The sequence below is a fragment of the Stylophora pistillata genome, chromosome 6, assembly GCF_964205215.1.
Source record: "Stylophora pistillata chromosome 6, jaStyPist1.2, whole genome shotgun sequence".
Classification (NCBI taxonomy): Eukaryota; Metazoa; Cnidaria; class Anthozoa; order Scleractinia; family Pocilloporidae; genus Stylophora; species Stylophora pistillata.
In genome coordinates this window covers 36,452,564-36,468,289 of record NC_142524.1, presented here as the reverse complement: position 1 = coordinate 36,468,289, position 15,726 = coordinate 36,452,564, and the positions used below count along the sequence as shown (strand labels likewise).

General features: G+C 39.6%; 1 protein-coding gene across 3 annotated transcripts; it reads left to right on the top strand.

The window, feature by feature from the left end:
• The first annotated feature begins 5 nt into the window (after positions 1 to 5).
• On the top strand, positions 6 to 15,252 carry LOC111331907 (mediator of RNA polymerase II transcription subunit 17). Of its 3 annotated transcripts, XM_088762379.1 has the most exons (16): positions 6 to 145; positions 519 to 683; positions 5,776 to 5,911; positions 6,910 to 7,108; positions 7,631 to 7,822; positions 8,354 to 8,460; positions 9,522 to 9,593; positions 9,736 to 9,807; positions 10,978 to 11,061; positions 11,365 to 11,567; positions 12,207 to 12,263; positions 13,259 to 13,396; positions 13,707 to 13,821; positions 13,910 to 14,058; positions 14,143 to 14,243; positions 14,814 to 15,252. In XM_088762379.1, the coding sequence occupies exons 1-16, from the start codon at positions 51 to 53 to the stop codon at positions 14,903 to 14,905; spliced, it is 1,977 nt and encodes a 658-aa protein (XP_088618505.1). In that variant the 5' UTR covers positions 6 to 50; the 3' UTR covers positions 14,906 to 15,252. The 3 variants fall into 3 exon arrangements, with proteins under 3 accessions (XP_088618505.1, XP_088618504.1, XP_022792859.1); XM_088762378.1 differs by lacking the exon at positions 14,143 to 14,243 and having other exon boundaries at positions 7 to 145; XM_022937124.2 differs by lacking the exons at positions 10,978 to 11,061; positions 14,143 to 14,243 and having other exon boundaries at positions 7 to 145.
• Positions 15,253 to 15,726: the final 474 nt, after the last annotated feature.

Here is a 15,726-nt window from a genome sequence, read left to right as displayed (position 1 = left end):
AGCGTTATCAATAAACGACATGTACAAGGGTTAAAATCTGTATTTTCAAAATGGCGTCTGGACTCGCAGTGGACATCGCGATTGAAAGTCTACTTGAGAGTGAAGTGGAAGAGATTTCCAGGGATGGACAAGAGAAATATGTACCGTAAGTATTGATCGTCAGAATTTACCTCTTAAAATGTGGCTTTCTGATTTCGATTCGACAAGATTGCTACAGACAACAGTCCGTCAGAAAGCTTTGAAAGTGTAGCTTAACATGCATTTTTCCTGCAACAGTTTTGTATATATTCACAAACCTCTTCAATACATTGAAACGGCATTTCTTATTACTAGGGGAATCTAGCTCTGCTAAGACGAATTCTGATCACTGAGTCATTATATTAATTTCGACGTATGCATCGTCCGAGGATGGAGAGACTAAAAAATGTATTTAAGGAAGTAACTCTTTGAAATGATGTGAAGACTAAGAAAGAGGAAATAAATTAATTACTGCTACATGGATGTATAAAACTTTTCAGGCAGCTGTCCATGTCAGAGAAGTTGGCCAAGCTAGCCCACAAGATAGACTTTTTATCTGATGTCAAGGGGCACGAAATGGATACAGATAAGGAAGATGATGAGAAATCCTTAATAACATTTCAACCATCTCTGTGGCCATGGGATTCTGTCAGGGAGAACTTGAGGTAAATAGTTTTACAGAACTATAAGTTAAGTATATATAATTGTAAATTATTAAGAGAGTTAAACTTCAAGTCAAGGTAGTGCATCCCAGCTGATCAATTTCCCTACTTTAGTTCTAAGACTGCTCAATTATATTTTGTAACTGTGAAGAGAAACTGGATATTAATTACTTCTCTAAATAAGGGGGTTGAAGTGCAACCTCTATCAGGAAAAAGCTGATGTGCTATGTCACTGGTTTTACCTGATGTAAAGGTGATAACTCCTTTAAGCAATTATTTTTAATAAGCAATTATTTTTAATAAGCAATTATTTTTAATAAGCAATAATTTGTTGGAGAACTATTGAATTGTAAGTATCTCAGTCCAGTTGTTGACTGTTACTTATCGTGTTCAAAACTGCACTTTAATGAGGTTGTCCACAGATATATACGGGTGCAGGTGCAGATATGGTAATTACATGTATTGTGGTTGGTGGGTGTGATTAACGAGGTGCAAGTGTTTAGGTGCCAATTACAATAGTTGTGCAACACCCTCTCTCTCTTGGAGAGAGGACTGATAAATAAATGAATAAGTGTACTAATCAATTATAGTTCAGTTTATCTCACTTGTGAGCCTACATGACATAGTCTTTGAACCTTGACGGCCGTTTGCGGGTCCTTTGTGAACGGCGAAGTCCGCACTCATCTGCACTAGATTGTGTGCTTTCTGATTCCATGTGTGGACGGCGAAGTCCGCCTTCTTCTCGAGGTAGTCTGCTCTCTAGCTCCATTTGCTCAAGGTCAGCTGGTTGTCGTTCCTGCTCCTGTTCAGAGTGTGTGGATGCGATTTCAAGCTGGTCCATCCCGGTGGTGTGTCTTTCAGCTGGCTCCGTTCTAGCCTCTCGGATTTGGGCATGGTTTCGTCAAATAGGTCCCATTGCCGTCTTGATCACACAGGATCTCAATGTGGGTTGTTCGATCACCTCCCTGTAGATCCATGGCTGAGACTTGTTTGTTGGTCGCGGCTTGAGAAATACCTTTTCTCCTGGGGCAAATGGTTTCAGTGGGCCTGATGCCCTCTTGTCGTAATGGGCTTTTGATCGGGCTCTCCTCTCTTCGATGTTTCTCATTACAACCTGACCTGATGCGGCTTGTGGGAGTAGCTGGCTTGCTGCTGTTGGGATGATGTCTCGAAGTTTCCAAGACATGAGTCGCTGTGCTGGTGAGTACTGGTATCCCTGTTGTGGCATGTTTCGATAGGCCAGAAGAGCCAGATATGGGTCCTCAAAGCGGGATTTTTTCAGAATATTTTTCGCAATCTTGACTGCAGATTCGGCTTTGCCGTTTCCTCGACTGTGGTAGGGAGACGATCTAATGCTGGTGAATCCGTATTCATGTGCAAAGCGTGCATATTCGTGGCTGACAAACTGCGGACCGTTATCTGTCATGCATTCGTCGGGAATGCTGTGACGTGCGAAGTTTCGCTTCAAGGCTCGTATGACTGCAACGGCTGATGTGTTTTTTAAAGGCTCAAGTTCGATATAGTCACTGTAGTGGTCCACAAGCACGAGGTAGTTACTGCCGTTTAGTTGAAACAGATCTGCACTCACTCTTTCCCATGGCCGAGACGGTATGGCACGTGACTGCATGGGTTCCTGGGGCCGTTCACTTAAGTATTGAGAACACACACCGCATGAGGAGCATGTCTGCCTGATTGCTGCTTGCATTCCCGGCCAGTAAACAGATTCCCGGGCTCTTCATATACTACTGTCGGCGCCTTGGTGTGCTTTGTGTATCTTCTGTAAGAGCTCGGGTCTGAGTGATGCGGGAACAATGACTTGATGAGATTTGAAAAGCACTCCATCATATACTGACATCTCGTCTCTTAGGTCCCAGTATGCTCTGATTTCCTCTGGTACTTCACTCTTTTTGCGGGGCCAGCCACCAAGCACCATGTTGTTCAGTGTCATCAGTGATGGGTCTTTCTCAGTTTCTTTTCTGATCTGGTTCATTGTACCGGGTTTGACAAGGTTTGGTGACAGATCCATTTGTGTGAGATTCACACGAAACAAATCGTAGTCTTGCGTCATTCTGGAGGGGGACTGGGTTCCACCATTGAGAGGTGCACGAGACAGAGTGTCGGCCACGAAGAGCTCTTTCCCTTTCTTGTACTGTACAGTGAATTGATAGTTCTGAAGTCTCAGCATCATTCTCTGAAGCCTGCATGGAGCTCTGCTCAGAGGTTTTTTGAAAATTGTCTCCAGAGGCTGATGATCAGAGTGGACCGTTATGTCTCGCTTTCCATAAAGGTAATGATGCCATTTCTCCATACAGGACACAATTGCCAAGCACTCTTTCTCGATATGAGCATAATTCTTTTCTGTAGCACTGAGGGTGTGTGATGTGAAGCAGACAGGATGGCCCTCCTGAAGTAAGACCCCACCTATGGCACTGACAGATGCGTCTACTTGAAGAGTCACAGGAAGGCTGACGTCATAATAGTGTAATACTGTTGTGGAGGCTATGAGAGTCTTGGCTGAGTTGAATGCCGCCTCGTGGACTTCTGACCAAAGGAATTCAGTGTCGTCCCTAGTTAGTTCCCTCAATGGAAGGACTGTTTGGGACAAGTTTGGGCAGAACTTGGACAAGTACTGGCACATTCCTAGGAAACGTTGCAATGCGGCCTTATCTGCTGGGGTTGGCATTCCTGTGATCGCAGCTACTTTGCTCGGATCCGGCTGTACTCCATTTTTGGTAAGTCGGTGCCCCATAAATGAAACAGAGCTAGACTTAAATTGAATTTTTTTAGCGGAAAGTCGAAGATCGTGTTCATTGCACTTCTCAAGTAGATGTATAAGATTTCGGTCATGATCTATGTCGGCTTCTTCCTTAGTGTTGCCACAGCCATAAACACAGATGTCATCTGCGATGTTGATTACCCCATTCAATCCATCCAGAAATTCATGTTGTCGCCACTGATATTCTTCTGGTCCTGAGGCAATACCAAAGGGCATCCGATTGTAACAATAGCGACCATTTGGCCCCCGGAAAGTTGTTAGAAGGGAAGAGTCTTCATCCAGTTCAATAGTATGAAATGCCTCAGAAACATCAACGACGGTGAATACCTTGGCGTTTGTCAGAAGCGGTAGCCTCTCTTCGATTGTGGGTATGGTGTATTTGGGCCTTTTGGTTGCCTTGTTTATGGTTTGGCTCGGATTGATGCAGATGCGAAGTTTGCCATTAGGTTTTTCCTTAACCAGCATATTGGACAGCCAATTGGTAGGTTGGGTTACCGGCCTTATAATTCCTTCTTCACAGAGCCTTTTCAGCTCTTCATTGACCCTGTTTAATATTGCCACTGGAACACGGCGAGTGGGGGCATGAACGGGTGTGACTGACGGGTCCAAGTCGATCTGCATGGGGCTCCCAAGAGGCTTCCCGCGTCCTGGTTTAAAAACATTGGGGTAGTGCTTTAGGATGTCCTCTGAAGTCAATTTGCCGAGTGCAGGCAGTTTCTGCGTATTTTGTGTGGTCTCCTCCTCGACTGCGTTTGTCTCGTTTGCATAGATGGTCAAATACTTTAAAGCCTGTGCGTCTCGTCTGCTAAGAAGTGGAGGCTTGTCGTCCAGAACGTTCACCACTAGGAAATCAATTGTGTGGAATTTGCCCTTCCTCTCACACACGAGGGTTACTTGACCTTCTGGTTTCATTGTTTGGTTTCCGTAGGTGTTGATTCTGCTTTTCGTCTTTGAGGTTTTCAAATTCGGGAATAGCTGGCTTGATACTGAACTTGGCATAGTGTTACAGGTCGACGCCGAGTCGATTTGAGCTTTAACAATTTTCGACCGCCTCCCATGGATGAGGTGTAGGTGAGCAAAGAATTTCTTTGCACCGACTGGCGCTGCTTGATCATTTATAACAAATGCCTCTTCATCAGGGTCATCATCAACAAAATTCAATTGCTGATGTCGTCTTCTACCAATTCTCGTTCCTCCTCTGCATGCACGAGCAAAATGGCCAATGATTCCACACTTGTTGCATCGTTTCCCGAACGCTGGACAATGCTGTTGACGAGGGCTGGGATGTTCACCGCAACACCAGAAGCAGGCCGTTGTTAAGGTGTCGGAGCTGTGGTATTCGGGTTTTGTCTTCTTTGTGAAGTTTACCTGCTCCTGCTGGTTGCCTCGGGCATTTTTCATTAACTGGTTTGCAAATGTGGTTGCCTCGTGGCTTTTGGCTATTTCAACGACTTCTTGTAGAGTGACTTTTGATTGCGCTGCATCTCGATGCCTGTGGCCTTTCCCAATCAGTTTTACGCGGAGAGATTCAGATGTTAATCCCGCGATGAACTGATCTCTCATCAATTCATCAGCGAAGTTTTCATACTCGCACTGTGCAGCTTGATTGCAAATCCTTGTTTCCCAAGACGTGATGGATTCCTCTTCATTTTGTAGCAGGGAAAGGTATTTTTGCCTTTCGCCCGAGACCCCGATGCTAGCGCCGTAGTACTCTTTCAGAGCGTTGATAACCATGTGCGGTTTGCTCTGATCTTGTTCAGACAATCCTAAACTGTATTTGTAGATCGCTCTGGCTGCAGGGGATAACGATGCTCGAAGACATGCCATCGCTTTCTCTGGTTTCGTCCACTTCGCTGCTTCTGTTTCCTTGGACGGATCGAACCAGTTTTGCATAATACAGTAGTCGACTAAGTCTTCGATGTAGACCTCCACATCGTGTTTGTCATCCCCAGTTGTTTTGAATTGCGGGAAGGGAGTGTTTGAGGCCATATCGCTCATCGGCTTGAATCTTCTTGACTTTGAAATTAAAAGACAAGCACCGCTGTCACCATGTTGACCGTTACTTATCGTGTTCAAAACTGCACTTTAATGAGGTTGTCCACAGATATATACGGGTGCAGGTGCAGATATGGTAATTACATGTATTGTGGTTGGTGGGTGTGATTAACGAGGTGCAAGTGTTTAGGTGCTAATTACAATAGTTGTGCAATAGTTGTTATTTTTGTCATAGGAACATGTAGTCTCAGCTAAAGACATCATTAATATCAATTGAAATATATTTAATATATGAATAATGTAAATTTGTTGGTTACTCAACAGGAAGTCATTAACAGAAGTCTGTGTATTATCTGATGTTCTGAATGTGGTACGAGACAAGAAATATTTAGTATTGGACCCAGTATCACAAAACCAAGCCAATCCCAAACCAACTTTATCTTTGATCACTAAAAAGAAGGTTAGGAGAGGGAATTTACTTAGCAACTATATTTTAATTAATCATCTTTATTGAGTCTTGAACCTTTAACTTTGGGAAAACCAGCCAGAGGAGTTAAAAGTAATTTTTTTTCAGTTAGATCATACCTTATGAAGCGAACTCCTCGATTGATTTGGTTTAATCACAATGACGAAACAGATCTACAGGATAAATCACAATATCCATACACTAAGTAACGCAAACTATAAAGCTAAACGAAACACAATATAATAGACTTACGATAATAAGTTCAATTCGCAAGATATTTGTTGATGTTCATGAGTTCGAGTGTCCGAAAAAATCTGGCTGACTAGCACAGGTCAGCGGTCCTAACGAGCCCTCAGTATGTGGCCAGCGGTAGTCCCTTCACCTTTTGCATGTACTCACATGACTGTATAATGTTGCAGGTAAAAATTAAATTCAGGTAAAAAAATTTTTAACCTAGGTTGAAAATCAATTTCCTTTTTCTCCTAGCCCTGGTTATTCACAATTAGGTCTCAGAGACAAAGAGAATTGAAATTCAACCTAGGTTAAAATTTTTTTACCTGAATTTAATTTTTACCTGCAACATATATATACCTATCATATATAGACAACCACAATCCTAAATTCAAGGTGGTTTAAGATTTTAGGTCAATTTTGCACATTATTTATATGTGAATATGTCCATGTAGCATCGTCAAGTTTCTTGAATTTCACAGCTACAATTTTTCTTGCTTTTGTTGCTATTGTACAATGTAGTTTAAAATGATTTCAAGTTTATGCAATTTTATACTATAGCTCCTGTACTTTTATTTATACTTTCCTTTGTTCGATAAGAGATATATCATTGCGCTCAAAAAGCTAAGAGGAGAATTTAACTACAGTAGTTTAAATCATTTTAGCCTAAAATTCATTTTAAATTTCAGTAAAGACATGCTTTGCGTGACGTCTAAGATTCTCTGTTAAAGTAATGCTCCACAATTGTCTATTTTGTTCAGGGTCTATGTAATGCTGCTGATATTCTGCTACAAGGAGCTCAAAGAATGGAGGATGCTGTTAAAGAAAGAGCTGATCATACAATCAGGCAACTAGGGAGCAATGCAAAAGATTTCCATTCTGAACTTATGATGTTAAGAAAGAGGTGGAGATTAAAAAGAACAGGGACTTCTATAACAGGGGATTTGACATACCGCTCAGGTGAAAATCAAAGAGAGCACACTGCTTTGTTTACCAAATTACCTGACCTTTCACTACATTGATTATTGAGGAGACTGAGAAAAATGTTTCATCTCTCTTGTTGTTTCATTTTGTTCAAAAGTGATGGTAACACGAGATCATTGTTACTAACCTAAGGTATTCGAAATGTTCAAGCAGTGGATCCATCAATTGCATCAAATTATGATTGAAAATGAAGTTAGGAAAGAATGAAGTGATATCAATGATCTTGTGAACAAACATCACATCATCCTTTTAAAGCACTACTGACCCTCTTAATCATCCTCGGGAGTGATCAGTATTTGTATTCTCTCCATAATTTTAATACACTGTTAACTAAACAGCTAATGAGAACTAAAAAATATTAACCTCTCAATTTGTGCTGCAAAATTTTCAGCATTAGTCAACAGACTTATTGTAATCAGTAACAAGAGTTAACTTTCAGTTCTTGGTAAGGTTAAAGGTTAATTTTTTCACCAAGGACTAGGGTGTTTCTTCTTGCAGCTGGCTCACAATTCAGAAATCCAGGATTGTTTGAGGTTAGCAAAGCTACAAGAGCTGAAGATAAAACAGAGCAATCCACCCCAGACAACAGAGCCTTGGAGGTGACTGTTGGAAGTGATTTGGAAGGGACAGCAGAAATCAGAGTGGCTATTGTGGAGTCTGGAAAAGAACTACAGATTGCCTCTGTCAGAGGTAATGCTTTATTTCGATAATATACATTCAAGTATTTTTACCTTGGCTGTTTCACTTCTTAATAGTAGTGATCTATGTCATTGTTTTGATTTCCTATTTTGCATACACAAAGATGAAATGCTAAAATAACACTCAGAATGTATGAATAATCAGAATAATAGCCTTATACAATGTAATTTCAAAAATTCTTGCATGATGTAGTGTGGCCCTTTTCAGGGGGAAACCAGTAAAATGTACTGTCTTTAGTACAGGTGTAAGTCTTACTACTTCCTAATATTATTTGGAATTCTTAAATATCTAACAGGACCTGGTAAGATGATTGCTCTGCCAGTTTGATGACTTATTTAATTGCTATGCTTAAAATAAGGGAGAACAATGATCATAATGAAATCAATTTTGCCACATTTGGAACAAATGGCTGCTTGTTTATTTCTGTCAACTTCCCATGCTCAACAACTGAGAATTCAGCAGAAAACCACTCGCATGTCTGAAAATATGTAAAATATATCTGCTTTATTTTGTTTCTGTAAGGTTTGATGAGTGGTTGTTATGACAACATGCCAACAGTCATTCCATCGTGGCAACAGAAGCTGGAGTCTGCTCAGTCCAATTTATTTTGCAAGGAGTTATTTATGCAGGTATGAATTTTGACAGGACATACTTTTGTTACGTGCACGAATGACCAAGAAATGTCCGCTAACAAAGCATATATGAAAATAGACTCCCGAGTACGATATATGGCACGCAACAAAAATGTAACAACAAGCAGTTACCCATTTTAACTATTATTTAATTAGTTTTACATTGTCTAATTTACTTAGGTTAAAGATTAAGTTAAGCAGTTCATAAAGCAGGCTTACAATCCTTTATGCCTTAGAAGTGTTCATCGTCTTGATCAACCTCCAATCCCAACTTCCGCCGACTGAAGACCACAGCGCTTGGCTTTCTTGATTTATCACATTCTTTCCTTGTACACAAACTCTTCCGGAGGACTCCACAGTAAACTCTGTATTCTCTATCTTCTTCCTCTCTCGACTATCGTCTTTTTCATCTCTTTCTTCTTTCTGCATATCTCAAGGTCAAAAGGTCATAGCCTTGTCACATCATAGCTTTCACAAGTTCAGTCAGCAAGCCGCGAGGATAAGCCCTCGGGCAAATCTCTATTGTACTTCTCACAAGCCAGCTTTTATACATTTACTTTAGTTATCTAGAATGTTCTATTACTATTTATAGCATATTACAAGTTGTACTATTTTTGGAAACTGCTGAGTCACATGAAAGAAGTTTCTGGAATATTACAGATTATAGATAATTCTAGAAAAGTCTGGGATTGCGTGACAGATTCAGTGAAAATATTTCGATCCTCGTAACACTTTGATCATCAAAAACTGCAAAAAAATCAACCTTTTCACTCCCAAGATCTGATGAGTGATTCTCCTTACTGTGTGTCATACAATTCTTATGATGTTAGTTCAGATAATTTTGTAATGAATCAACTAATAATGCTCTGATTGATATGTTTGTTTATTCTCCTCACTTGATTGCTTGTTATTGTATTGATATTGTAAGGAGAAATTCTGTCTTGGTCACTCATGGGAGTTAAAGGATGGCTAGCAGACGTGTTACAGTGTATGCAAAACAAAGTAAATTTCCTTTATTTAATGTATTGTTTATTTCATTATGTTTCTACAATAAACAGCTGTCCCAAGGAGCTTACAATACTAAAGAAAACCGACCTCACTTTGTGATGGCCAATGAAATAAGAGCTGAGGTAAGGTGGAATTTCTAAACTGTTACATTGTATGTAAAATATTCCTGTGGGGAGGCCAATCTAAAAAAAACCCTCAACTTTTTTTCATCCGTAGGAAGAGTTTTTACAATATTGCTATTAATTTGAATTATTTTTAAATTAGATTTTCCCAGGGACAGATCTTTGTATAACTTACAGCTGTAGGAAAAACAGTTCAGAAGAAAACTCTTCAAAGGTAGTAACTGTAAATATGTGTTTTCTAATGTATAATCTAATGTTGATAGGATTGCAGTAAATGGTTTGAACCCAGGGGTAACATACGAAAGTGTAGTGTGATCGTCTGGATGAGTGTAGTCCTTAGAATGACTGTTGTCAGTGGTGGAAACTGACATTTGGACAACCTGTGTGGAAGTCATCATCAGAGTCAAGTGAATAGTTGTTTCAGTAGAATGTTCTTAGTCCAGTTCACGTTGTAATTGATCAGCACTTGAGATCTTGGCATTGTAATTGATCGGCACTTGAGTTTTAACAACCATATTGAGCGCATGGTCAATAAGGTCTCAAGGAAATTGAGTGTTTTTAGGCATCTAAGAATTTCTATTCCCATGGCTGCTGCTGAACGCCTTTACAAGACGATGATGTTACCTGTTTTTGATTACTGTGATGTGGCCAGGTACAGCTGTGGTAAAGCTAATTCTGATGTACTCGAGCTCTTACAGCATAGAGCTGCAAAGTTGATTTTTCAAAATTCTGGTCTCGATACTAAAGAGCTGAATGCTACTTTGGGTCTAGTACCCTTGGTTGATAGATGAAAACTTCATATTGTCTTGTTAGCTAGAAAATGCCTTGAAGTATCGGTACTGCCTTATCTGAATCACTTTTTTTAATTTAAATACTTCTATACACATGTTTGCGACTAGACGGTGTAATGACATTCATCTTCCAAAAGTCAACCTTGAGGTCGCCAAGAAATCTTTTTATTTTACAGGCGCGATGGAATTTAACGGTTTCCCTCACCATATTAAAGCAAAGGAATCCTTTATTGAATTTTCAAGGGCCACGAAAGACTTTTTCCTCAATTATTAGACATTTTCGTGTAGATGTACATCTCTTTTTATTGATGTCGGCCATGCAACAGTTTTTCTTGGTGCTTCTTACCTTTTAGACTTTTTGTATTTGTTAATTAAGTATTTTAATAACAGGACTCCCATTGATACCAGTGCTTAGTACACTGAAGGGGTTATCCTGTATAAATATCATTATTATTATTATTATTATTATTAAAATGATTGGTCAGTTTTGCCATGATAAGATTGTTGACAATAGTCAGCAGTATATGTTAACCTGTAACTCTCAGAAGTGATTAACATGTAACTTCTCCCTCTAATATCCACATGTTATCCAGCAAACAGTAGGAAGTTGTTATCTTGATCAGACCTATGAGGTGAAATGGTCAGCAAAACATTCTGACTTGCTGCAAGATAAAAAGGTGTATAGATGTAAAAGAATGTGGAAAAGGGTCATAGGCTCTACAAATGAAATAGTTTTAGGGGACATGTACCTCCAAGAAGAGAGGTGATGTCACTGTGGCTCTGCTCTTAAATTTTTTTTTGCTTCTTTGCTAGAGCCACCCTTCCTTCTGGAACATGAGATTTTGAACTCTTTAGCAAAGACTTGAGTTTAACTGGGCCTGAAGAATCTAATTCTACTGTATCTCTGTTTGTTTACATACCTTTGTTTGAACTGCTTAGATGTTGAAAATATAAATAATTTTGTAATATCCCTATTTCAGGTGGCGCAGAAGGATAGAGCACCTCGTGCTTACTCCCTTGAGTACTCTCTTCACTCGCTCCTCAGAAAACAGCACTTAAAAACACATTCATTGCCGACACCTCATCCTGTCACTGCACATCCAATGCAAGGGGGCAGTAAGAGGCTGCGTCTTGCTGGAGCATCAGCTCTGACAACTGTTGAGGTAGCACCAAATCTACAAAGGTATGTCGAATTTTGTAGTTATTTTTTTAAAACTGATGGAAGTATCTAAAGTGCATTGACCACTTTCATAAATGGCTGCCGGATTGACATTCTTTTCTTTAAATTTAAATTAGCCTTTCTGGCCTCGTTCTCCAGTTCAAAATTCAAAAGAATACATTATCTTGAGCGAGGCTAGTGAGGCTAATTTGAATTTAAACAAAAGAATATCGATCCAACCACCATTTATGAAAGTGGTTTATTGAGACCAGTTTAAAAGCTGTACAGTTAGGTCAGACTGCAAGATCTATGCCTTAGGATAGCAGGTAGAATGGTGGTTGGTAGGAATGCCAGTCCTTTGCAACCGGAAGTTGTTTTTTGCCACAATAACACATACTTCAAAAACATGTTTATGTTGGAGTACATGATTATGGGAGAGAGCAGTTTGACGCAGACATTGAGAATATCATTCTCTGTTTAAAACACCGCACAGTCTTCAGGGAAAGTATTCTTCTATTTTCCTCTTACATGGCCTTTCTGAACAGGCCTGGTTATGAACATGTAATTACCTTTGGTTTTGTTTTAATTTTTTGTTTGAAAATATTGATATTCTTGCACTTGTGCTAAGCTTGCTTTCTGATCTTTCTTTTTTCACTCTTACAGTGAAAGTCTTTTAGAAACTGTCTTAAAAATCTCAAGACATAAAGTTCTTCAGAAAAGGTAAGTTTTTACTTACTAATATGTATTTATATGAGCACGATCCTTCGCAGTAAAGCACTATTTGAGCAATAGTGAAAATCAGACCTGAAAAAAATTTCAGGCCTATACGGGATTCGAACCACTGACCTCTGCGATACTAGTGCAGCGCTCTACCAATTGAGCTAACAAGCCAACTGGGAGCAGGCCATCAAATTAATTCGACATAAACCCGTAGATGATAAATCAAACATCAAATAGTGCTTTACTGCGAAGGATGTTTGATTTATCATCTACGGGTTTATGTCGAATTAATTTGATGGCCTGCTCCCAGTTGGCTTGTTAGCTCAATTGGTAGAGCGCTGCACTAGTATCGCAGAGGTCAGTGGTTCGAATCCCGTACAGGCCTGAAATTTTTTTCAGGTCTGATTTTCACCATTGCTCAAATAGTCCTTTACTGCGAAGGATCGTGCTCATATACGTCTCATAACCGCAGTTCACACATATGTTTCATATGTTTGTTGTTGTTTAATATGTATTTTAAGTGCAATATTTTTGTTTGACTTTACCAGATTGTAAATTAGGACAAACCAAATTTGATTTGATACCTTCTGCTTTTATTCAAACGTAGCATCGTAGTGGAGGCATCTAGACTCTTTCATTCTTAAGTGTGACAAGAAAAAATATCTTTCCTTGTAGGATCATTACCACTCAAGCAGAAATTAAGGTGAATTTGAGGCGAGCGGAATATTTACAGCGGGACATTGTTTGATTTTCAAACCAAATTGTTAGTAGTAATACTAAAAGAAATTTTATAGCAGACAGCTGGGAGAATTTGTATTTAGATCTTGGGACTGAGAAGGTTACGCGTTGTTTTACTGATTCAATAAAGCACAATTACCATTGAACTGTTACAATCCACAGTAAACAACACAGACAAAATAATACAAACTCTTTAGGGAAGATTTTCTTTCATACGTTGTGTCTTAGTGTCAATAATCTGGATTTCTGTTCGGTAGGGCCGTGGAGGTGATTGATGGACTGAAGTCCAGACTGAATGATCCTTGTATTACGTGTCATTGGAGCAGTGTAGGTAGTGATACTAATACATCAGCTACTCTTCACATCACATCTCCAGAGGTTGGACATCTCGCTAGGTTAGTGTCAGTGAAAAATGAACTTCATTTACCTAGACGTGCAGGAATGCCATTAAATACCGGTGTTTTGTGAGTGCTATTCTTCGTCCCAAACCTCTTGCGTCTTTGCTGGGAGTTTTTGATGCATCGCTCCGTGATGGTATCGAAGCGCACGCAATACCACTTGGCTAGTCAGGGAACTTCATTCCCAAAAAACTTGATCACCAGATTGGATTGTTAGCCATTTACGCACGTAGCGATTACGTCTGGGGAAAATTAGCTACAAGAATTGTAACTTTGATCAGACTGTGTGTGAAATGTTTTTTTCCAGGTCATCATTCCAGGTGCACGTGGGAGTAGGAGAGATTCGTGTGGTGAGTGCTGATGGAGCAAGTGTACACCTTCCCACTCACCCTCAGGATTTAGAAGACTTCATCTTAAGTCAGGTCGGTTTGAAAACTTGTTTGTCACTGTCGCTTCGTGTGTCTTGGTCCCAACTAATACACATATGTATTCAAATTTCTCTTTCTTAAGGTCTGTAATCATCGCTTAACCGTGGCCAACTCTCTGGCGCAGAGCCTGGGCTGGCACGTGATCCACTGTAGTCGTCACGTGGGCACTGGAGCGAAAGAAAGACAGGGTCACGTGGGCGGACTGATGATAAAATCGCCAAATGGCAACAAGTAAGCCTATTTTAGTTTTATATTTGATAAAGTAAGGAACAAGCTTACGATGCCTTCCTTTACTTTTCCTCTGTCATGTATTAGAGATACCAGATACTTACTCTCGATTACACGACCAAGGCGTTGGCTATTCTCTCCTCAAGCCGCTTTACTTTTGCCTGTAAGGAATTTAATGTTTGATCAAGGTAACACCTTCTAGCTTAAGTATTTGTCCATTGGAATATAAGGTTGTTCCGAGGGTTGTGCTTTATATTCCATGTTAATAAACCTGTGAGATTTTAAGATGAAATACAAGGAGGCACGAGTTCGAATTCTGTCGAAGCCTGAATTTTCAGGCATCTTACACAAATTCCTTAAGTGCAGCACACCTGCAAGGATCATTTATTTACTTGGTGAGATATAATCTTGGGAACATTTTAAAAAGCTACTGTTGTTTTCAGTATTGCTTTTTGAGGGAGTAGGGCACTTGAACTGCTCTTGTGAGAATGACAAACAGATGAAGGTCATATTTCATATTTCGAAAACTGGAACGATCGGGAAGACCTGGTAATCTTCTGGAAATCGAGACTCGTAGGCTGAAGATTTTCTAATTCTTGCTCCAACTTGTAGAGGCGCGGCTGTTTCAGACTTGGTTTAATACGGTTTCTTTTTCGAATTGTCTTATTCAAATGTTTTACCCTTGTGTTTCGAAATAAAAAGGAACGAACGCTTTTGAAACCACTGAAGATTTACTTTATTCATTAATTTTTTTTCAGAGTTGTCGCAGTCCGCACAGGACCAGCCAGCGGTGTCAGCGTTTTGGTTAGGCGCCCTCAGCTTCCTAATGGCGTGGCACCCGAGTTGCTAGGCGACATGAACTGGAAGAGCTTGGGAGGACATTTTATGGAGGTGCATTGGTCAAAAATGCCAGGAAGAACTTTTGTGCAAAGGATATTTTTATTGCTAGCTATTGAAATGTACTGATATTTGTATGTATATATATATAATGCTTGTTAAAAGATACAATAAGGGAACAATAACAAAAAGAAGTTCTTGATAGCTTATGAACTTGTAATTAGGGTTGTATTTTATGCTCAAAAAGCTTGTTCTAAGTATCAAGATTGAATCACATGTTGTTTTCTGTTCGTGTTTTTATAATTGACCGTTGATTTTGTACCGTAAAGTATAGTTTAAATAAAAGATAAACTCGTTGAAGTCTTGCATTGATATCATGATAAAGTGGAACAAGATATTCCTGTCGTTGATATTGATCCTGAGTCTTATTTAGAACACTCTACTCATTCGTTTTCTTTACAAATTCCGAGCGTTGATATTGTGACTAACATTTTGTCGAAAATTGACGAAAAGAAAGCCACTGGTCTTGATATGATTCCGAGTAAATTATTGAAAATGGCTGCTTATATCAACGCACCCTCTCTCACCTCAATCTTCTCTAAGCCTATCCTCACGGGGATATATCCAAATGATTGGAAAACGGCCAAAGTGACTCCTTTTCAAAAAGGGTATTAAATCGGATCCTAACAACTATAGACCAAATCTGTAATCCCTATAATTTCCAAAGTTTTGAAAAAATTGTTTACTATCAACGTTTTCGTTATCTAGATGATAACAAATTGCTATTGGGTTGCCAATCAGGGTTCCGTTCTCTACATAGTACGCTTACGGCTT